General features: G+C 46.3%; 1 protein-coding gene across 5 annotated transcripts; it reads right to left on the bottom strand.

Moving 5' to 3' along the window:
- Positions 1–1470: 1470 nt before the first annotated feature.
- On the bottom strand, positions 1471–22398 carry LOC133397731 (inactive ubiquitin carboxyl-terminal hydrolase 53). Of its 5 annotated transcripts, none has more exons than XM_061668975.1 (17): positions 21814–22398; positions 17234–17741; positions 15849–15941; positions 15640–15774; positions 14793–14903; positions 14286–14368; positions 14114–14198; positions 13454–13600; positions 12597–12746; positions 10308–10470; positions 9837–9986; positions 7476–7616; positions 6147–6858; positions 5829–5887; positions 3076–3130; positions 2368–3002; positions 1471–2292 (listed from the first exon to the last, which is right to left on the bottom strand). In XM_061668975.1, the coding sequence occupies exons 2-17, from the start codon at positions 17375–17377 to the stop codon at positions 2213–2215; spliced, it is 2943 nt and encodes a 980-aa protein (XP_061524959.1). In that variant the 5' UTR covers positions 17378–17741; positions 21814–22398; the 3' UTR covers positions 1471–2212. The 5 variants fall into 5 exon arrangements, with proteins under 5 accessions (XP_061524959.1, XP_061524960.1, XP_061524961.1 ...); XM_061668976.1 differs by having other exon boundaries at positions 17234–17737; XM_061668977.1 differs by having other exon boundaries at positions 21848–22398.
- Positions 22399–24001: the final 1603 nt, after the last annotated feature.

The following is a 24001-nucleotide window of genomic DNA, read 5'->3' as shown; positions in this document are numbered from 1 at the left end:
GGGGGGGGGAAATATTATACATGCATTACAATTGTTTCATCTGTTTTAATCACAATTTAACACACGCAGCAAGTGTTCCAACTCCAATTTTCACAAAAGTATGAAATGTTACCCCTTGCCTTTGTTTCTGCAATCATCCTGTATTCACAAATAAAAAAAGTTTAACACCCAGCGCAAAAAAAAAAAAAAAAGCCCAACTTAACCGGAAAGGCCTCATTGGCGTTTTTAACTTTAACTGCTTCCAACTGGGGACCAAACCAACTCTATTAGTACAAAAGTTTATCACAAATACTTCAAAATAATATTGATCATGATCTAGTCATTGTTACCTTTTATATTGTCATGAGTTCCCAAACAAGGGACTACATTGTACACTGCTGCTTCCTGTATTTATTTCCAGCAACAACAAAAAACTATTGCACGCCTCAGATACTTCAACTGCAATTAAAACACGAAATTACAATAAATTATAAATACAAAAAATTAATTAGACATTTATAAATTGAATATATATATATATATATATATATATTTAATCTCATATCTTGAGATACAGCTCTGAAGCTTGTAAAATTGTAAAACTGCCTTTGTAATTAGCTGCTGCTTCTCATTCTTCAGGCCCAAGAAAGATTTTACAGAAAAAGAAGAAACTTCTAAGACTGACAACTTTCTATTTTATTTTATTTTTTTAAAAGTCCATTTTAACCACAACGGCCAAGCCTCACGAAAGTTATCTTGACCCTTTCTCCCCGAGAACCATTGCCAACGAAGTTGGCCACTTACCCGAACTCAGGGCCTTGGACTGTAGTGCATCAAGCTTTTCTGAGTACTGCATTTGTTGCAGAACCATACACAAAACATCCATAATAATTATAATTCTTAAATAATATCAAGCAAATGGTCTAACTACCGCTCCAGTCGAAACTTCACAATTGTACCGAACACAGGTTGCAATTTGTGAGTAATCACAAGACGCGTTTAGTTGTGCTGGGAAATTCCGCTACTCATGCGTCAGGTGGACCGGAAATAAAGTAGTTGGACAATACAACGCATGCGCAGTATATGAATTCTTACCTTAATTTCTTTGGCAATAAGGACAGGATTTGTGTTGCGTGACGCGTGTGAACAAGGTTAAAAACATTGACGACATATTTAAATCAAATGATAGTTTAGTGCAACAAGCATTTCTTTGATGACAGATATTAAAAGCAAAATTATGTTTGGGTGTAATCGGGGTCTGGTAACAGCAGATGGCAGCAAAACATTATGTGAACATTGGTGGCTGGGAGTTGTCTAAACTTTTGTTTTTTAATTTACTCAAACAAATATTCAAATATAAGCAAGGTTAATCAGAACTTTATTTGACTCAACAACTAGTGATCAATAAAAAAAAAAATGTAAAACCTCTGGAATTTAACATTTTTTTTTTTTTTTTTTTTTTTTACAAATTACATTTGATCCAAACCTTGCTTTGACACTACAATAAAAAAATAATAATAATACAAAAAGGCACTGCGTCATTTATTGAACTTTGAGCCAAGAACAAATAGTACATATATTTACATTTTATTATGACAACACCTACCTAGAATAAAATGCTTGTGTTTTGCTACAAAAAAAAAAAAAAAAAAAAAGGTTTGTACAGTAAGGAGTGTCATCCAGTGCTAAGACTTTGTTTGTGCCACATACTTACTAATAAGCATGAATTACCAGTCACCTAAGGAGGCTTGATGTGCCGGCCTTTATTATTAACAGAACAAACAGGAAGAAGATATTCAAACCTGATTATCACTTCGGCCCATTTTGGGTCTCACCCCTAAATTAGAGAAACCCTGCTCTGGAGTGTCGCAGTACACACACACGCACGCACGCACGCACGCACACACACACACACACACACACACACACTTTTGTGGGTGTACCCATTTCCACGGATCCCTAGGATCCATTAATGTGCCAGGACAGTACAAACTCACTCAGTAGTCAGCGTCGTCTTGACTCGATAACCGTGAAAAGAGGACACTTCCTTTTTCGGTACCCTTCTGGTTGTGCAAATTCAATATTCAATCTTGCTCTCAGGGGTAATCTGCTCGGCTGCCACATTCGTGTTCAAGACATTCAAACTGTACAACAGTCGTAATGCATAGCGATTGGTTTGTTGTTGTTGTTGTTTTGGCATCCCGTCACAGGCTTGTTGTTGCTTTTGCTCCACCTACACGAACCCGTGCTCATCGAGTCCTTTCGGGGTCACCGGGTTCCACTTTGCTACGGGCTTGCTAGAAGCGGAATAGCCTGTAGGAAAGAAGAGAAATAAGACGGAAAGGCCAACGTTCACGTTGAAGTCAAAACTGCACTTTTTTGGGGTACCTGCTTGCGGTCGGTCAGCGGGGAGTTCTGACGGCTCAGCATTGGAAACGGGAAGTCCTCTGGCGTCCACGTCGCTCTCCCCTGAAGACGTGTGCTCCTCGGCTCTCATGTATAAGGCGGGCCTCTTGTGGTATTTGGCCCGATAAGTGTCTGTCATGCAGTTATCCACGGAGAAGTAAGTGGTGGGAAGAACCACGTCGGGGGAGTCCGCGTCTTCTCGGCCGGGGGGCCTCTCTTCGCTCTCCCCGGCCGACAGGTCGTTGCGGTCGTGGTCCGAGGACCTGCCGGAGCCGCCGTCGGATGAGAGCCTGCGCTCGGCGGGCGTCTCGATCCAGCGGATCAGGGTGTTGTGCGAGAGCGCGGGCGTGGCGCTTTGGGGCCGACGGGCCGGTATTTCTGGCGGTTCCGACGGGTCGGCGTGATCGCGACCAAAGGGTTTGGGGGGAAGCGGAGGGGGGGAGTCTTCGTGTTCGGAGAAGGGTCCGGCGAGGTCGTCCGAGCTGATCCACTCAGAACTGCTGGTCTTCGTCAAGTAAGGCGGCACCGGGCTCGCCGGACTATCGGTGTTATCTTCTCTTTCGCTGTCGGGGCCATTTCTTTGTAAGACTCCGGGAGTGTATCGGAAGGCTCGTTTTCTACGACAAAAACAAAAGTAAGCATCCTGTTGACACCTGTGCGGATTCGCGTGAAAACATTTCAATTATTTACCTCTGTAAAGGCTTGTTTGAGTCACGCAGGTCCGGGGACTTTCGCCCTTCTTCACCTGGACCAAAAAAAAAACAAAACAAAAAAAACACTCCCAGATGTTAGCTCCAGTACCAAATGGCCCAAAATAAAGCCAGTGGACATCTGTCACGGCTTTATCTTCGGAACAGGGGCTACGTGATGATGTTTTCGCCGTGTTATCTAACAGGGTTCACCACGAGGCTCTGTGCTGGGAGCGGAAGTATCAGAGCGGCTTGTCTGGCAGTACATCCTCGGGGGGTGCAGGGGGGTGGCGCTCAGACCGTCTGGTCCGGCCAAAGAGCCCGGGCCCTCCGAGGGGATCTGGCGCCAGAAACAGACGCTGCTAGCTTGGAGCTAATAAAGAACTGCAGCGGATTTACAAGTCGGAGCAAACTTGTGAAAAGAGATTTGGGAGGCTCATACATATACCTCTTAATCAATTCCTTAATCCATCAGGTGTTGGCTGACTCCCTTTTAATGAGGCCCCGAGCCCATCGTTCCAAGTCCGCGTTTTGGTTTGATGAATTGAAGGTCAAATTTTGTCCGATAGCTACCAAATTTAAACCATGCATACACAACGGTCATCCCGTTTATCGGGGGATCTGATCAAACTTCACTCAACTGGTCTGAAAATTTAATTAATGTACTACAAATAATAGATGTTTGTTCGCTTAGCTCTACCAGCATCCTCTAGTGACAGGCAGAAATTGAAATCCTCATTCACTTGCTGGGGAAAAGACACAATTAACCTGTGTATCAAAACTGTATGATGAACTAAACAGGCCCAGATTTCATACAGAGCATGAAACTATTTTTATTTTATTGTAGTAACGTCACTCTGCCAAATTCCGAGTTTGGATGAATTTGGCACTGGCCAACTGCAGGGTCCTGACCTCCTCATTTGGGGGGGGGGGGGGGGGGGGGGGGGGGGGGGAACTCTATCGGGACTGCAGTGGCCTCACAGTTTTTGTCTAGCCGCCTAACGCAGATGGTGGTATCAACCGAGCTAAGTCGGAAAAGGTGCGCGCGATCCACAAGAGCAGCCGACCAAACGGACGAAATGAAGGCAGCGAGCCGCCATCTGCGGCGCGTCAGCACGCTCGCTCGCTCTCTCAAAGCATTAGAGGGTAAATCCTTTGTGCTGGCATGCAATTACACTCTCTCCACAACGCTATTGCGTTTTTAAGCCGCTAAGTCCATGTGGCAATTCACAATTTGAGGCTGCTGATCTGTGATCCTTCTTCAAAATAAAAGAGATGCCGCGCGGACACACATCTCAGCTGGAGACTGAGAAACAGCATAAAACATCTCTATGTGGTGGAAAAAATAATTTCAAAGTCGGCGGGGGGGCTCGTGTTCCACGTCCAGCGTTTGTACGCGAAAATGTCCCGCCGGGGGGCAGCCATAATTCATGCTCGGCCTCGGCACGCGAACTCAAGGGCAGACAATTATGCAAAGAGCGAGGCGAGGGAATCCATCAGATCGGCCCGTGGGTTCAAATTCGTGACAACAATATTTGTGTCACGCACGAGGGCTAGCGGGTCGCACGGTCAAGTGCAAACGGCAGCGGTAACGGCCTCTCCAGTGTGTTTCTACGGACTCCCGATGAGGAGTTGCTGGAGCGGCCAAGGATGATTTAGCAGAGTCCAAACCAAACCTTTTACACCGGATGTCCGCAACACCATCTGCGAGCCTCCGATCGACATTTTGTCTCGCATTACCTCCCCTCGCCACTCGCCAGGGGGGCTTTTCGCAAGGATTTTGGACGGGAACCCGTGGCGGACGCCAGACTGCGTGCTGGCCAAACTGACTTTGGCCACATAAACTGCAAGCTTGTCAATATTTGCGATTTTCCACAAATGGAATGTGGCTGGGGGAAGGGGACGATGCCACCATATGGAATAATCCATCCATTTTCCATACCGCCCATCAGTAAGGTCACAAAGTGAACTAACTTTGGTTCGGTTGGCAGTCAATCACAGGGCACATGTAGACAAACATCCACTCACATTCACGCCTATGGACAATTTAGAGCGTTTGAATAAACAGGAACCACGGCCAAACAAGTTGCGTCGCTTTCCCGAAACATCACAGCTGTCGCAGGAGCTCAAACGAGTTCAACAAGCTTCAAGTGGGTAGGTTGAAGCTTCCCAGCTCGCTACTTGTAATCAATCCACCTGAAACTCAAAACAAAGAGTATGCAATGACCTTTTTCCGTCATCCTACCCTGACGAAAACATTCCCGGCAGAGGTAACGCAGTTTGTTTTTGTGCTTTAGTTTGAAACTCCCCATGACCTGGCAATAAACATGCCTGCAGTTTGTTGGCCTCCCCCTTCTGAATACCGCCTTCTGACAGGCCCGGCCGCGGCATTTTCTGCCCGGCTGAGCACAGCTGGGCGGCCCTTACAAGCTCACTCATCATCATCACCACCACCACCACCACCACCACCACCACCCGCCTCTTATTCAACATTGACTCAGCGTTAATGTTGAATAAGGGAATTACTGTTTTTACATCGGTGAGATAAAACGTGGTATTCCTCAATTTTGTTTCAATTATTATTCCAATCAGACAGTGACCTTTAGACAACAGCAGGGACAATAAATCCAATCAATTGGTCTCATTATAGCATGAGGCTATAAGGGCAAAAAAATGTAATTTTTTTGGAAATCATATTGGAAATATTCTCAACTTTTTTTTTTTTTTTTTTTTTTTTTTTTTTTTTAAACTTACCGGTGGAAAAGATAGCGGGCAATATGTTGTCATCACTTCCTCTCGGAGGGAATTGATCCCTAAAGGCAACAAAGTGCAGAGCATTAATTGTGTGCGCCGATTTTAACGTTAAAGGAGATATGTTATTCCCTTTTGCAAATAATAAAAACGAGAAGTAAAAGCATGGATTGTATTTTCACTTGTGGAGGCGGCACTTCACCACCTGTGTGCGGCTAACGCTTATTTGTGCGCGCACAACAAATGCAGCTCATGCGTAGCTTGAGCTGCTCTGACAACAGCGGTTCACAGGCCACAGGTGGAATGAATGTGTCGGTTTACCGGCTCAGGTGCAGCTCAGGTATGGGCCGTAGTTCTTTGGACGGAAAGTTCTCCACAACAGGTGAGTCCAGATTTGCAGAGCTATTGCTAATTCTGTCGCTGCTCTCGTAGCCGGATTCCGTGCGCTGGAACTTCCAGTTGTCGTTGTAGACTTTCAGAGTGGCCGTGCCCTTCGACCTGTCCTTGTCAATGAAGCCACCCCGGCCGAGCGAGTCCGGCGAGCCGCGGCTGCTGCCGCTGTCGTGCCTCTGGTCGTCCTCGTAAATGGTCATGAGGCTCTTGGGCTTGCGCTCCTCCCACCGCGGGCTTTGCTGCCGCCGCTCCGGGCCGGCTGCATCGGCATCGCCACTTAACACGCTGTCCACGTTGAGCGCCTCTCGCATGGGCTTCCAGGGACGACTGGATCTGCTTCGACCGTTCCCCGCGCTGCCGGAACGCCCGCGAGAGCCCTGGCTGCTGTCAGTGTCGTAGCCGTTGGTGTCCGATTTCCTGCTGTCGTGAGCGCTTCTCACTACGGGCACGCTGGGTAACACGCGAACCCTCGAGCTGGTGCGAAGGGAGTTGTGAGAAGGCCTGGTGCTGAGTTGGGGCGGGCGGTCATTCCGCGTGGTACCTTTACCCTGGCTGCTGTACAGACGAGGCTCTATGTGTTGCTTGAAACCGTTTTCCGGGGGGGAGGCAGAGCGCGAGTAGACGCGGTCTTGACCCGGATCTGTGTGGGAATAAAATGCATAATGTCACAGTTGAAGTAGCACTCTCGATTTCCTCCTTTTGTAGCTCGTATGCAGGTGTGCGCCATGTCCATAGTATACAGGCGATAAGATAAAGTAATTCCGCATGCGATGTTCTGACAAAGAACACAGCAGATTGACGAGGAAGTTGAGGAAACGACAGCAAACGGTTTAAATTACAGCCAACCAGAGTCCAATGCCACCCCCACCACAATTCAACCTCTATAGATGTTGAAAAAGTGTATTCCCAGGACACAAAGTCATCGCCTCAGCTACTTTTCAAGCAATATAGCATACGATATCCACCGGAATACTAAAATATTACAAGAGGGATATGAATGTGCTGTGTGTTTTGTTTGTCGGCGGTGAAGAGGAGAATCACTGAGTCCTAACTCAGAGCGAGCGGGATGAAAGCAAGCTCATACGGACGTCAGCAGTTAATCCCCTTTCTGACACGTCGCTCCCTAACCGCTGCTTACGTAAGGCCCGCAGAATGGGAGAAAAGGGCCGCGCTCGTGTGTCGTAAAAGCCGGGGAATTCTCCCCGTTGCGTGTTTTGTGCGCAGCGTCACATGTGCAAGGCTGTACGTGAAGCCGACCTGTGTAGCGTGATTCCGGCCGGCCCTGACCGCTTGGATCAGAGTCTCTTCCGACTGGATGCGCCACTCCGCTGGCTCGCTGCGCCGCTTCCCTGACAATCTCTCGGAATTGACGCTTGGGATCACTGCCGCCAATTTTCACTATCAAACACAAAATGTATAATATAAAGTCATGTATTTGCGCACGAGAGTAAATTCTGGAGTGCAATTATAAGAGCCGTTTGACATTTTAACAGGTTATTAGTCATTACTTGTGCTTTTTTTTCTGATGCATTCCCCTTTTCCTCCATTTATCATAGTTTCTTTTATATAAATTGACTTTCCTAAGTGGGCCCCCCACTGGAGCCAGGCCTGGAGGTGGGGCTCTAAGGCGAGCGCCTGGTGGCCCATGGGGCCCGGCCGGGCACAGCCCAAAGGGGTAACGTGGGTCCCCCTTCCCATAGGCTCACCACCTTTGGGAGGGGCCATAGGGGTAGGGTGCAGTGCGAGCTGGGCGGTGGCCTTGGCGATCCGATCCCCGCCTACAGAAACTGGCTCTAGGGATGTGTGTGTGTCACCTATCTGGCAGGGAAGGAGCCCGAGCTGGTGTGTGAGATCGAGAAGTTCCGACTAGAGTCGGGCTCGCCTCCACACACGGCTTGGGCTCTGGTACCAGTCCTCTTGAGAGGGGTTGAACTCTTTTCCACTCTGGAGTTGCCCACGGTGAGAGGCGCCGAGCAGATGTGGGCATAGTTATTGCCCACCGGCTCGGCGCCTGTACGTTGGGGTTGGGGGTCGGTGAGGGCATGGAGAACGACTTCCGGACGGCTTCAAGGAAATTCTGGTCCACCATCCGGGTTGAGGTCTGGGGTTGAGGTCACCAAGGTGGTTAAAAAGCTCCTCAGTGGCAAGGCCCTGGGGGTGGATGAAATTCACCCGGAGTTCCTAAAGGCTCTGGATTTTGTAGGGCTGTCCTGGTTAACACGCCTCTGCAACATCGTGTGGACATCGGGGACAGTGCCTCTGGACTGGCAGACTGGGGTGGTGGTCACCCTTTTTAAGAAGGGGGACCAGAGGGTGTGTTCCAACTACAGGGGGAAATCACACTCCTCAGCCTCCCTGGTATGGTCTATTCAGGGGTGCTGGAGAGGAGGGTCCGTCGGGAAGTCGAACCTCAGATTCAGGAGGAGCAGTGTGGTTTTCGTCCTGGCCGTGGAACAGTGGACCAGCTCTACACCCTCGGCAGGGTCCTCGAGGGTGCATGGGAGTTCGCCCAAACAGTCTACGTGTTTTGTGGACTTGGAGAAGGCGTTCGACCGTGTCCCTCGTGGAGTCCTGTGGGGGGCGCTTTGGGAGTACGGGGTACCGAACCACCTGATACGGGCTGTTCGGTCCCTGTACGACCGGTGTCAGAGTTTGGTCCGCATTGCCGGCAGTAAATCGGACTAGTTTCGGGTGAGGGTTGGACTGCGCCAAGGCTGCCCTTTGTCACCAATCCTGTTCATAACTTTTATAGATAGAATTTCTAGGCGCAGCCAAGGCGTAGAGGGGGTCCGGCTTAGTGGCCTCAGTATTGCATCTCTGCTTTTTGCAGATGATGTGGTTCTGTTGGCTTCATCAAGCAACCGCATCACACTCTCAGCCAAGTGTGATGCGGTTGGGATGGTCCTTAGTCGGAAAAGGGTGGAGTGCCTTCCTTCCCCGATTGGAGAAGTTCAAATATCTTGGAGTCTTGTTCACAAGTGAGTGAAGAATGGAACGGGAGATCGACAGGCGGATCGGTGCAGAGTCTGGAGTGATGCGGACTTTGTGGTGAAGAAGGAGCAAAGCCGAAAGGCGAAGCTCTCGATTTACCGGTCCATCTACGTTCCTACCCTCACCCATGGTCACGAGCTATGGGTCGTGACCGAAAGAACAAGATCCCGGATATAAGCGGCCAAAATGAGTTTCCTCCGCAGGTTGTCCGGGCTCTCCCTTAGAGATAGGGTGAGAAGCTCGGTCATCCGGGAGGGGCTCAGAGTAGAGCCGCTGCTCCTCCGCATTGAAAGGAGCCAGATGAGGTGGCTCGGGCATCTGTTTAGAATGCCTCCCGGACGCCTCCCTGGTGAGGTGTTCCGGGCACGTCCCGCTGGGAGGAGACCCCGGGGACGACCCAGGACACGCTGGGGAGACTACGTCTCTCGGCTTGCCTGGCAACGCCTTCGGATGCCCTTGGAAGAGCTAGAGGAAGTGGCTGGGGAGAGGGAAGTCTGGGCTTCCCTGGTAAAGCTACTGCCCCCCCGACCCGACCTGGGATAAGCGGAAGACAATGGATGGACTTTCCTAGGTTCCAATTGTGTGAATTCACGTGGACACATTTTATTCAAATATCCTATACTTTACCTGCACCCCGTCCTCCACTAGTATGGGCACTGTTGTGGCTAAAGGTGGAAGGGGTTTTCGGTTTTAATGTGGCTGGAAGACCCAGCAGAGCATTCAGATTCTCCTTGGTCAGTTCCAGCTTCTTGGGCGACGAAAGTGGAGACGTCAAACCTAAGAGAGAAAGAAGAAAAGATGGAATTGATGTTTTAGCACTGATGAAAACGCGTTGGTTTAGTCACTGGCCTCGTCAGACCCGCTGCCTACCCGGCTCGGAGCTGGGTTACGGCCAGCATTGACGGTTTTGAGGAGGATCTTTAAAAGGGGATAAAACCTCCCCAAGCGCACAAATCCTGGGGTGTATAATCCAGGAGCGAGATGTTGCTCTCTCGCGCCTGCACGATCTGCTTAACACGCAAAACACTTTTTTTTTTTTTTTTTTTTTTCCCGCAAACATATCTACCATTACATCTCTTATCATTCTGCATGTCTTGCCTTCTCCATTCTCAGGGTTCTTGTACTGCGTTTGGCTCAGGTTGTGCTGTGACGCGTCCTGTGCCGCGATGGCGCTGCCGTTCGGGTTGGCGTAAAAAAGCAGTAGAGGCTGGAAGTGACCTTTAATACATTTGCTGACCACATCTTTCCACCTGGAGCCGACCTATAGTTAGAACAGGAGGGGAAAGGACAGCATGTGGTCATTCACAACGAAACAAAGCACAAGAACCCCCCCCCCCCCCACATGACAACTAAACCTGTGAGCACCAGCGGATCTCAGAACAGAAGCCAAAGCGTAACTGAAAATAAAATGGGGGGGGGTGAACCTCACCTCGGAGTCCAATTGGCGAGCACATGGAACAATCACATTAGCGCGGCTTCGTCAAGGTGCTGCCGCACAGGCGCCACAGGGAGCAAGCTGCGGGCTAACAGATGCCCGTGTGCTTCTTAATTACGCAAATGAAGACTACAGAGGAGAAACGATGGGGGGAGCAGGAAGAATGGAAGTGCAAATATAAATAAAGCAAATGCAAGGAAGTCTGAGTCGAAGAGACATGGTTGGTGCTCTCATCGACTTGAAACTGATGAGAGTGGAATTTATTAAGTATACGGAGAAAAGCTACGATTGGGGGAAAAAAAAAGAGCATGCTCGCTTATAGTCCGGATGTGTTATGCTGCATCTGTCACAGGGCGGCTTGACTCTGTGCAGCGTGCGATGAAATCTGAAGCAAAATGCGTTGCAGCTGAGTCCAAGATTCCTGACAAGGTGCAGGTCACACTGACCCAAACCACTCAGCCAAAAACACACCAAAGTCTATTTACAACAAAACGGATCTTCAACGAGCACTGATCCAAACCCTGTTGCACACCTGCTATAGAAACATGCAGTGTGGAGGAGAGCAGCCTTTAAAACCCTTAGACACACAAAGAATCCATTTATTAGCAGCAGGGATTCAGGGAGTCACGGAAATCCGGGTATGGACTTTGCTCGTCCGTCTGAGTCGGGGTGGGTGGGTGAAAGCAGGCAGGCGGGCGATTGGTTGGCAGTTGCACACACAGCACAAAGCTGCCGATGGACTGACACAGAGACACGCCGTACTTGGGACTTTGCAGCGAGGATGTGAGACAATCAATTCTTTTTCTAACTCGTGGTAATTTTGTCGACACCCATGCAGCAAATCAGCATTGTGAATAGCCCTAAAACTGCGCAGGTTCACAATGGAAGATTAGGGGGGGGGGGGGTCTAATCAGCGCAAAGAGCGATCGATGCGCTACTTATTGCCGCTTATCCTTGCTGCTGTTTTGCTCGTGGGTTTGTCGCGATGCAGAAGAGGAAACGGGTGACAGCCATAGAAACGGAATTGGAAACTACAGACACTGGAAAGTGTCTCGCTGCGCAATACAAAGGGCAAAGGGCTTTTATCAAAGTTAGGAATTGCCTTTTCCACATTATACGTACAAGTCTGAAAGTCACGGAATCAGAATCAGAATCATCTTTATTTGCCAAGTATGTCCAAAACACACAAGGAATTTGTCTCCGGTAGTTGGAGCCGCTCTAGTACAACAGACAGTCAATTTACAGAACACTTTGGGGACATAAAGACATTGACAAAAAACAATTGTGCAAAAAGATGCAGAGTCCTCTAGCACTTAGAGCAGTTCGAATGACTAATATTGCAATAGTCCGGTGCAATGACCATTGTGCAAGGGGCCCCGAGACTTCAAGGATTGCATGCGGTTTAAAGTGACGAGTAGTGCGATCATCTGGGACAATGTTGGTTGTGCAAATGTTACAGATACTCCTCAATCAGTGTGCAAATGGAGCAGATGCTACTCTGGCATGAGTGGCCAGTATATGCAAATAGTGCAGCATGGCGAGACAACTACAGTGAGTGCACGAGTCATACATAATTGGCCCCACAGAAATGTGATAACGAACTCAAGTCAAAAAATTTCCAGCTTGTTGTAATGGAATTATAGGTTAGGTGTTTAAGAAGTTGATCGCAAGAGGGCAGAAGCTGTTGGAATGTCTACTAGTTCTAGTTTGCGTTGATCGAGTTGAACTTGAATGAGTTGAACTTTGGCGGTTACAGTGCATCTATGGACAGTTTGGCGCTGATGCAAATTAGGATTGTGCGGACGTGGCAGCAGCCTGAGCCTCTGCATAGTGCGAATCGAGGTGGAGATAAAATAGTATTTATTGTTTCTTTTACACACATGGGGTAAAATAATATGCTATTATTGAATGTAGTTATGTTTGTTTCGTGCACGATTGAATGCTTTAGTCACCTCTTTCACGGTGGCGTCGTCGAAGAAGACCCACTTGGAGGACTTGGTGTGGTAGGCGAAGGCACAGTAGTGGCGGCTGGAGTAGCAGATCATCCCCACCAGCAGCAGCTCGCCTTTCTTCGCGTGCTCGTCGGTCACCCTGTAGAAAAGCTGCGCACACAACAAGCAGCCGCTTTCAATCGCAACTGGAAAAAGATGAAAAAGTAGAACTGGACGGCCCAAAACAAACACTGGGCTGCCGACGGGTATTGGTCTACTTTCTATGCTGGTCCGTCCAAATATTGCGCTGCATGAAACCTGTCTAAAATTGTTGGGGACCACTGGCCTTAAACACTAATAGAGAAATTTCCAGGGGGAAAGGCACCAGCGTCACAAGAAAGAGGTTATGTTTGTGCCTCATGTGCTTCCTGCACAGCCAGTTCTCACCCTTGCGAACAATAGATTGCAAACAATTGGGGAGGCGGTGGCGGGTCTGCCTTTAACACCCACTAATGTCACATTAAAGACTTCCAAATGAATTGAGGCTTTTGTGGCGAGAGCTCGAGAACCATGTGAGAGGGGAGGGCCGTCAAATAAACACACTGAACACTTCAGTGGAAAAGTTATGTAACGTGTAAGGAGCCCGCCCCCGGTTTGATTTCCAGCAGTGCTGGACTACTGGCCAGTGGCTCTTCAGCCCGTCTGGCGGGGAGGGGATTTGAACCGGTTGACACAGGGGAGCGGGAGCGTTTTGATCAGTGGAGTAGGGAGACCCCGACGGGGCAGCGACTGCTTACGCAACGGCCGGAGATGACAACAGACGCGAGCCCCTTGTGGGGAGTTGGGACTGCGGCGTGTGTGGTGTCGCCGGCGCTCACCGCAGACAGGCTGAGGTGAGGCCCCAGCGAGCGGATCACGTCCTCGGTCAGGTCCGACTGGTCCGAATCCCACACGAAGCCGATGGTGACGATCTCCGGGGAGTTCATGAGGACACGCCTGATCCGAATCCTCTGGCCGCATTTGCTCTACAGCGGGGAAGGGGAGAAAACAAAATAGATTCCTCAATGCTCACACACTGTTTCCGAAACTGGCCAGTCACTACAGCATCCGGCAGTTTCCTAATCTTCAGTCTAGACGTTTTACTGAATTAATGATGATCTTGTTTCAATTTCCTCACAAATTTACTTCTCAGTGCATGGGCCCGCCAGTTTAGTTTACACAAAGCTGATGTACTGGCAGGAAGCCATAACTTATTCTGTCGTATGTATGGCAACAATTGCATAGATAGATCAACAAATATACAATACCTGTTGTAAATAAATAATCTTCGGTCCAATTAAGTGAAATTACATACTTTCCCGCGACACACACAATGAGCTCGCACAAATTGCCAACGCACAGTGGGCAAATAACAGATGTCGAGAGCCCGCTAACAGCCACACTGCTGACCAAATTGTGCAGGACAACCGAACACTCACTCGGCTAGGTCACAGGAGGCGGCCCTATTTGCACCACAGCACTGCAAATAAGACACTTACAGGACAGTTACGAAGGTCTCCGACTGTACACGCCGCTTGTAACACTTCTCCAAAGGAATCGTCCTTGCGCTGAAACGTCTGTTGGCTGAAAAGGAGGAGGGTCAAACAAGACGAGCGAGGCAGACGACGACGGCGACTAGCGGAGGGGGCGTTCATGTTGCCGCCGCTTTACCAGAGTGCAGTGGTGGAGACGTAATGCACCAGCTCTATAAACGGCAGCGGGTCAGAGGATGCCCCGCAGCTACGGCACACTGACTGCAGACAGGGAGAGAAATGAAGTGACCAAAAACTTGCATCATTGCCCTGTCAATTGCATTCACCTCCATCGCTACCTTTTATTATGTACAGTTTTATTTTTTCTCTTGTATATCATTATGAGCTCGAACTGCTCTGGTACTGCAAGTCAGCATCAAGCAAGGCCCAGTGGTGTGTGTGTCTGTCCAGTTACACACACACACACACACACACACACACACACACACACACACATATGTGATTTACCAGCTTCTGCTGATGCTGCATTGAAGAACCTGAGCACAATCAAACCTGCCTTAGTCCACGGAGGCCGCCTGCCTATCGGAACATGACGGATTGGACTGGCACAGTCTCAGACGTTGATTCATGCGTGTGCGCTGCGAGCGCGGGACGCGGCATCGAAAAAAAATGACGTCCCACTGACCTGCTCGTAAAGCGACATGGCAAACTTCTGATGGGTGATGCAAGACTTTGAGGTGCACGCGTCAGTCTCCTCAGGCACGATGTGCAGGTGGATCCTCTCCAGTATATTTTCCTGGCACAACACATCAACTATCAACCGACAACAACAACAAAAGCCATGCCAAGAGAGACTGTCCTTTCACTTGTTCTTTTCTCACAGCTCAAAACAGGACAGAGGAAGCTCAATTTTAGACACAAGGTTTCAAAGCAGAAAAGACTAGCGCCCGGCGACTCAGGTGTTCTCAGGCCTCGATGTGATAAAATATTAAAGATGGCATGGCATGCCTTCGGAGGTTTACAGAGTCACAGCCAGTTAATCTGACACTGGCTGTGCATAAATTCTCCAGTGGCGTGCAACTGCCGCCAAGAGTTGAAGGGTAAAGATCTGTGGTCAATTAAGGTTTTCCTGAAAAGACAACTTTGCTACATAAGCTGTAGACGGGGAAAAAAAATAAAACTACTTCATTCTCTCAAATAGTGTTCGTCATGGCATATTGCTAAGGTATGTAATGTTACATTAAACAGTGATCATTTTTGGTGAAACAAGCAAATAAGTGCCTACCTCAAATAGGCACCAGACAGGGGGGGGGGGGGGGGGTTAAAAACTAGTTCCTGTGGTTCAAACACATGCCATTAGGCTCACGAGTTAAACCCATTTGACCAAAGCAGCAGGGGTTTGATGGGAGGGGTAAGAAGCTCTTTTCTGTGACCTCGCCAAACAGTTTGTTGCGGTACACACACACAAATGCACTCTCCTGTTACGCCGCTCTCCCGCCCGAGGGCTCGCCCGGGTTGCCACAGGAACTTACAAAGCACTCGGCGGCATCGTCCATGAAGCCCAGCTGGAAGCGCTGCTCGTCCTTAAAGGTCTCCGCCAAGGCGTGACGCAGGTTGTCTGATGGCAGCGCGCGCTCCCGACTGTGCTGGAACTGGGAGAATATGCCCTGAGGAGGAAGATGAATGGCGGTCGGTGATGCAGACAAAACAGGAAAACGCCGTACGCTGAAAAGCACCATACCTTTAATGCGCAAAAGATGCACGACTCTCCTAAACAGAAGTGGCCAGGTAGCTGCCTCAAGCTGCGTCGGAAGATGTCAAGATGCCACAGGACCTGCAGAAATGAACACACACAAAAAAGAATAATCATAATAAAAAAATTGTTTTGCATTTTCAAGGTCCTCCAGAAGAGAAACGAGGAGGAGTGTGCTCATCTGCCGCCTCACCCCGTGTGAGTCACGCAGAGTTGGAGGTTGACCTCACTGCGGGGCTGCTGACTGGAAAACCACGAGGCCACGCGGCAGCAAACACCCCAAACAGTCAGACGAGGCAACCAAGTGTATTAATACATCGCTCGAGAAAGGAACTGACCAACTCAGGGGGGTGACTAAGATGTAAAACTTCTTGACAAGTCTGGGTGGGGGGGAATTTGTACAGCTATGGTATAAAAATACCAACCCAAAATGTCTATAGAGAAGAATAGCATTTTTAAGCATTACCAGAGTGGAGCGAGTGTCATAGTTTCAGGGAATGGCGTAATTCTGGCACAGGTGTGGCAAGTTTGACACCCAAGTATCACTTTGACGTCATCTACATGTAGCGTTTCCCAAACTTGACTGAGCCGAGGTACAATTTTGACATGGGCAAAAATCTGACGGCACACCACTCCAAAACAACACAACAACAACAAAAACGTCTCTATTCTCTATTTACTCTTAAAGTCTCTTAAAGTTACTCTTAAAGTTAGTAAAAAAGCAAAGGGTAGTATTGTGTCGGGTGAAGGGCAACAGGTGGGTGAACAACTTCTGCTCTGTAATGGAAAAGCATGTCATTGTTCAGTCTGTCACTGTACATAGACGCTGGCATTGATGAATGCACAAAGATACTTTATTCGTAATAAATCAATACTTTTCAGTCACTGGTGTCTAACTGGTGGCCCGGGGGGCCAGATCCGGCCCGCTACATCATTTTATGCGGCCCGCAAAACCAAATCTAAATTGCTAATTTTGTTCTAGTGTAATACCATCGAGATATTTGCAAGCATTTTTCGTTACTAATCCCCCTTTGAAAAGAAATGTAATAGTAGAAAAACATGTTTTTATAGGCTTCTGATTTTCCAACTGGTTCATTCATCAATGTGTTGTGTATACTGTATGGAATTACAGTATATGAGGTAATCTTTCATTTATATGGGTTCACAGTCATAGAGGCCCTCTGAGGGAAGTCATAACTATGATGTGGTCCGTGACAAAAATTTGTTTGACACCCCTGTTTTAAGTGAAATGGGATGATCTCACCTCACACACTAATATGTCGCGGCACAGTGGTTGGGAATAGCAGATGTGGCTAAATGCCAGCCAGCTGAATTTTATCGCGCGAGCGGCAAAGAACAAGTAAAAGTCGTACCTGCACGGCGCTGTTGAGAAAGCAGCTGTTCTGGCCCGGCTCGTTCAGCAGTCCTTTGGTGGGGGCCAGAGACAGCATGCTTCCGGGCTGGTAGGACTTCCCCAGATTGCCCCCCGGCTTCCTGAACAACCTGAGCAACGCCATCAGGTAACGGGGGTCGACGGCTTTGAGGGGAGACAACAGAGGCGGCCGGTCCCTTCGCCCTTTGGAGAAGTAATCTGACCCCCCAAAAAAAGTCTAGGGCTATGTGATCCCACGAGCTGCAGATGATGCCCTGCTACACATGGGCCACTAGTCCATGTATTGTGCCCATGAGAGGGGGAACTATAATCCAAGGAGCAAGTGTGTGAGGTTTACAGGTCCACAGATGAGATGCCTTCGAACCACAGAGGCCTCATCTCGCCGCATATTTGCGATGCTGCTGAGGATATTCAGTAGTTCGTCGAAGGTGCAAAAAATAAAAAATTTTAAAAATTAAAATCCACTTGAATCCACGTTCAGCTTCTGTCTGAGACACAACAACAATGAGGTCATTCGGATTTCACAACCTGACCTGGAATGTCGTACACACATTAACATTTGTCACATCTGTTCATGAATGTAGCATGGCGACATGGAAAGAGGCCTTTTCAAAATTGGAAAAATGTTCCACACTCCACCAAAGTCAACAAAGCTTGCACATTAACTTTTACGAACAGCCCTTAAACAGAGGCCAAGGTCGAGTTGGAGCGCGCGGTGCATTCACGTCCGCTTATTTCCAAAGGCATTTCATTGCGCAGTGACCAACAAAACATACAAATAAAAATGGACAAACAGGAGCTAGAACACGTAACCAATTGAATCTCATTATCGTCACTCATTTATCTCCTTGTGTATGTAACACATTTACTAAGCTGAATGAAGAATGAAAATAGCCAACACGCAACGCATGCTTTATTTTTTTTTTTATGCCTATCAAATCCTACTTCATTGTTGTTCTCTTATGACAAAACTACAAAACAATACCAGCCTGACCTCTTTTTTTTTCATTATTATTTTTAATTAGCATGAATTGAGAGTATTTTCTCTCCGTGGGGTGTTGCGTGCCAGAGCTCTAAAATACGTACATTTTCTCCAAGTTACACGTTTCCATGCACGGATGAAAACTTTTGAGAGGTTTGATAAATGAATAAGTTTGTGCTGAGTGTGCCAGTGGCTGTTATTAGATGACTCAATGCCCCGAGAAGCACATTTTGATAGATGCTTGTGCCACTCCAAAATGACACAAATATTTAACTCATTCACTCCCAGCCTTCCCAGTTAACATGGATATTTGACTTCTAAAGCCGTCAATGGCAGTGAATGTGTTAAGAACATGGACAACATAAGAAAGTACTATTTATGCCAATAGTGAATCAACATGTTTAAGCACAAAGTTTAACCTTTACCGCGAGGTTTCAGCCAAAACAAGTCAGACAACATCTGCCATTGTGGAATTTTAGGAATCCTGGACTGATGACGAAATGGCAACCATGGAACACCTAAGGGGCCATTAGAGTTTAGTACTTATATGCTGCGTTTACAGTCATCACCCTGGCGCAATTCAATTAAAACAACGAGGTTGTGGGCCTGTACTTTGCAGTTGGCCTCCATGGCAACAGGATTCCAAAGCAATCGCTTAAGCTCAGTGTTGCTCAAGAGCCGCAAGTTTTTCAGATTAGATTCAGGTCAGAGTGGAAAGCGCCACAGTCTCCCCACTACTGGACGCGAACGACATCACTAAAAACCAACAAGAGGTCCAAAGGGGCTTGTATGAAAAAGCGTTGCCAATCATTTTGATGCTCCAAATAAAAGTTTACAAGAAGCCAAAAGGACCCGTCCGTTTACCCAGTTTGAAATGACTGACAGCTCGTCAGCCAGAAAGGATCATTTTCTCTCCTTTCAAATAACATTTTCCCCACTGGCGTACTGACTCATGCATGGAACGCTGACAGATCGAGAGCAGTCTACTTAACACGCAATAAAAAAGGAAACCATTGATCCCGGTGTGGAAATTGGGTCACTGCATCAGCTAGATCAGAACACAGACACACACAAATGAATAAAAGGAAATTGAACAATCAAGCAAACATTACAAGTATAATGCAGGGTCAAGAGTATGGGCCAACGTTTTAAGGATATTTTAGAGATACTTGGGTCTTTCTCCACAGCTGATAAAGGGAATTAAAGCCATCTTAACACGCTGCACACAACCAAAAAGGAATATGAATCAAGGAATACTCCATGCTGCCCAGTTTTATAAGCAAATATGATTTGTTCTGTTTCCATTAAGGCAGTAGAGGAAGTCCGGAGGTCTGTAAATAAAAAGGTTCGGCCAGGCTTGTCAAGCCAAAAAAATGAAAAAAATAAGTCCAGAGCTTCTTTCTCCCATTTCGGAAAATGCACAAGCTAGCACCTCGGAGCAATCACGCAGAGAGGCGCATCAGCAAGTGCGGACAGGGCCGAGGGAGTCCAATGCTTGGCGCCAAGTCATGGGGATTTGATCGACTGATGGACGAGCCCATTAGGAACGTCTGCTTTTGCATAGCAGGCAGGTATTCCCGATGACTGTATCGGAATCGGACCCAATGGGCATTGTTGTCTTTAACGCGCATTCTAAGAATGACCGACAATTCCCGACAGACTGAGAAAGTGGTTTTCAAGCCTTTTTGACAACAATGCCACATGCGGGCCCGTGGAACAGAACGGATCACCCGCGGGGCACTGACTCACCCGCTATTCCTCACTGTTGTCCGGCAGAGGAAACAAGGACCAAACAAAAACAAAAGCACAAGTTCCAGGATCCAACACTTCCCTCTCCAACAATGTGCAAGTGGGAGTAGAACTTTGCTTTCCTTTTTGCTTAATGAGAAACATAATTCATTATGGTCAAACATAAATTAAACAGGAAACAAGTCCAACCAACTTAGAGAATGCATCTCTCTTAAATGTAAATGCTGAATGTTTAAAAGGTAAAAATACCGATTGGGGAATACTCATTTAAGATAATTATTCAAGTTAACCTGTGAACAAACCAATACTTGTCAGTCAATTAAAAAAAATAATAATAATTGCATAAAGCAGAGAATGCAGCTGCATGGAGCATAACCTAGTTACAATGGAACTTCTCAAGTGTGGTCTTCCAGTTTGGAATTTGACAAATATTTTCTGGGTCACCAAAGGACAACGTCATTTTATTTATTTACTTTTTGCCGCAAGAAGAAAAAGATGAAGAAAGTGGATTTCGTGCTATGATGTTTTGGCAATTGCCAGGGCGTCATCCGCACATTACGGCTTGCTTTTCTCACTGCTGTGCACTTTAGTCAACCAGGTGCCCCGTAAATAGCTGGGTTGCATTGGTTCAAACATGAAGAATGACTTGTAATGACATTTACCCCAGTAGCTCCCTATTTCGTGCCGTTTCAGCGTCATGCCGCGGACTTTTGACACACTTGCAGTGTCCTGGCTGGGCAAACCAAATAAAAAAAAAAAAAAAAAAAAAAAAAAAAGGACACAAAACAGGTTCTTCGGCATGCCTCCAACTCGACCACAGTTGCGTAATTAACGATGAGCGGTACAACAATGGGAGGGAAAAAAAACATTCAGTGGTTTTGGTGAATAAGGCAACTAAGATTTAAAGCTATTTTGATTTGCCCTAAGGGTCAGGGGTGAGCTTGGAGACATATAGACAAAATAATAATAATAATAATAATAATTCAGACTCATACTTAAAAGTATTCAATGAACCTAACATGCATCTTTTGGACGGTGGAAGAACACATGAACTCCACACAGGATGACCAGATCCGAGATTCGAACCCAGAACCGCCGGACTGTGAGGCGGATTTGCGCACCACGAATGTACCGCGACGCTATCGACAGCTAGTTTAGCCTAAGTGACACCTAGCTGCGTCCATTCTATCCACATTTCAAGCATTCTAGTTATTTAAAATTTAAAAAAAAGTTTTAAAACATTTTTTTATCAATTTTGGCATTGACTAGTTATTTTAATACTTGACGAATAAAACACATTGCTTACTGTCAACACACGATGTGGGAGGGAAATTTGTAAACAATAAAAAGAAGAATATTTTGCTGTTACTTCAACAACAACAAAAAGATTATTTCATATTGTATTAATATATATTGCTAGAAGCTCATTTGTCACCGAATTGATAAAGTCGCTGTGAAGCTTCGTTCAGCAGTTTAGCCCAAAGGGACACACCTGGGTGTTTTGTTGGAACGCCATTGTATTCATATCTAATTGTCCTTATTAACCAATAACGAGGATGATTGCTTTAAAGCACCCTTGAAAAGTACATTCCGGGTGTTTATTTTGTACTTTTTTGTTGGCCCCGAAAACCAATTTTAATACTTGTGGAATGGATACTTTGCTAGCTAGCTGTCGACACATACGACAGGGGAGCTTTTTTTTATGTACAGGCAAGCAACAAACTTTTTATGGCAAGACGAAGGTTTATGTTGCTTTTTTTTTTTTTTTTTTTTTTACAAATTTATAGTGTATTTTTTTTAAGCTCCTTTGTTTAATAAACGTTATATACCTGGTCGAGCTGACTTCCTGGTTCTTCCGCTTACCTGTGTTGCGTTCAGGTACATTTCCCCGCCGCAGAAGTGAGATTCAAAACATTTAAAATAAAAAGACGAGATAAAATCGAATCACTCACCTAGCAGATAGCGCAAAAATAGCGCCACGTGTGCTGGGATATCTTTACAAAACAAAAAAAATAAAGAGTTACGAAATTGAAAAGTGGGAGGAGGAACCGGGAAGAAGGGATACGACGTGAGGGGGGGGGAACGCCGCAAACTTCCGTCGCTTGTTTTCACCTCCAAAATTCTTCTTGTGACAAATAATCCCGTTCGGGGAGTCCAATTTGAAGCGGATTTGTTGTAAAAGGCTCGGGTAGGTAAATGGAGGGGGCGGTGGCACAGCAGCAGCGGCGGCGGTAGTCGCCCGGACGAGGAGGCACAGCACAAGCGAACGCGTCCACTTTTGTTTCTTTGGGCACCTGAACTAGTCGGAACAGAGATGGTTTTTTTTTTTTGTTTTTTTTCCCCCCCGAGAAGAGGCGTTCAAGTCACCGCCCCCTTCCCTCAACTCTGTTTACTGCAGCGCATACTACTACCCGCATGTACGCGTATACGCGTGTGCACACGTGTGCACACGCGTACACGCAACTGCATATTGCGCCACCGGAGGCGCACACATTTTCTATTTCCGCACCAGTAGCGTGTCAGCGAATAATATTGACTGGCCATGGCACAGCTACATATTTTGTTGTATTTATAAATATTTTATTTAATTTATTTTATTTATTTTTTTAACAGGGAGCACAGGACAGCGGAGGCAAAAGTGACGTCAAGGCTCTCGTGAGCCAAACGCCATCTGCGAGATCCTGTTACATAAAAGCAAACAAATCAAAAGGACGCACAATTAAAGACCAACACACTTTGAACTGTACTGTACCGTGTGTGGTCTTGTTGATCCTATTTTATTTTATTTTTTTAATCAATTTATTAGCTGCAGCGCTGTGCTGCCCAACACAGCATGCATTCAATAATGTTTCACTTTAATAGATTTTTTTTCACATTTTATTTATGTGCAGAATATATATTTATGTATTATTATGTATTTATGTATTAGTCATGTTAGTTATTATTTTTATTTGAATATACTATAATGACTTTACTATCATGTAATTGATGTTTATTTTCTCTTGTGTTTTATATATTTCAGGCATTTTTTTCTATATTTCTATACAATGCTTATACAATCACACAAATCTCAGCAGACTAATCTTATTATTATTTAAAATATTTATTCATTGTGATTTGTGCATCCCAATACAGTACATATTCATATTTGTATCACAACACACAACACTAAACACACATTTTTTCACTTTAGAAATCATGTGAAAAATCAATTATTCTTCTACTTTAACAATTTTTTTATAATATATTTTTCATGCATAATAATTGCTTTGTGTTCACAACCCAACACACAATTATTATTATTATTTTGTCTTTCTATTACGGAAAATATATTTTGTTTTATTTTTTATACCTTGCAGCTCACCGCACTTTTGAATATAACGTGACATTTGTAATTTTATTTATTATTCTATTCATTCTTTAACTAGTGTGCCATGGCACTTTTATGCAGAATAATTATGTAGATTTGTGAAATGTGTATTCCTTATATACTGTGTAGTATAGTATATTTTTAGAGTTTTTTTTGGTATAGTTTTCAATTGTTTGAATCTTTTTAATAATAATGTTGCCTTCCACTTGTACTGTTTTCCATTTCGTTGACCGACTAATCACAAGAAAATCAGTCACATTCGATTTCAGATACGGATATTCCCCAATGTTAAAAACATTGTGAAATTCTCTGATAGTGTCCATCAAAAGGGAGCGTTTTAAATGCAAAATGTGCCATACAGCGCTTGTATTGGATCCCTTTGCATTGTGCAAGTGGTGTATATCCACTTTCAAGTAAATCAAGGCAAAAGGAAACCGCGTGCGCTGATTTAGCGTGCGTGCGGTGAGGGGGGGTCACAATGTATCAGCCCGGTCCAGTCTTTCCCCAGGAAGTACTTGAAAGGACTCCGTTGAAGAGACCGAAGCGTTTCCTTCCGCGCATTTCCCTGCAGGACGTATATAACGTTTCCCTTCGAAACACTTTCAAGTTTCGGAGCGTGGCGATAACGCGTTTAAATGACTGAATAA

This window comes from Phycodurus eques, chromosome 23 (genome assembly GCF_024500275.1).
Source record: "Phycodurus eques isolate BA_2022a chromosome 23, UOR_Pequ_1.1, whole genome shotgun sequence".
Classification (NCBI taxonomy): domain Eukaryota; kingdom Metazoa; phylum Chordata; class Actinopteri; order Syngnathiformes; family Syngnathidae; genus Phycodurus; species Phycodurus eques.
Note: the sequence above shows the minus strand (reverse complement) of the source record. Positions and strands in the feature narration are given on the sequence as shown.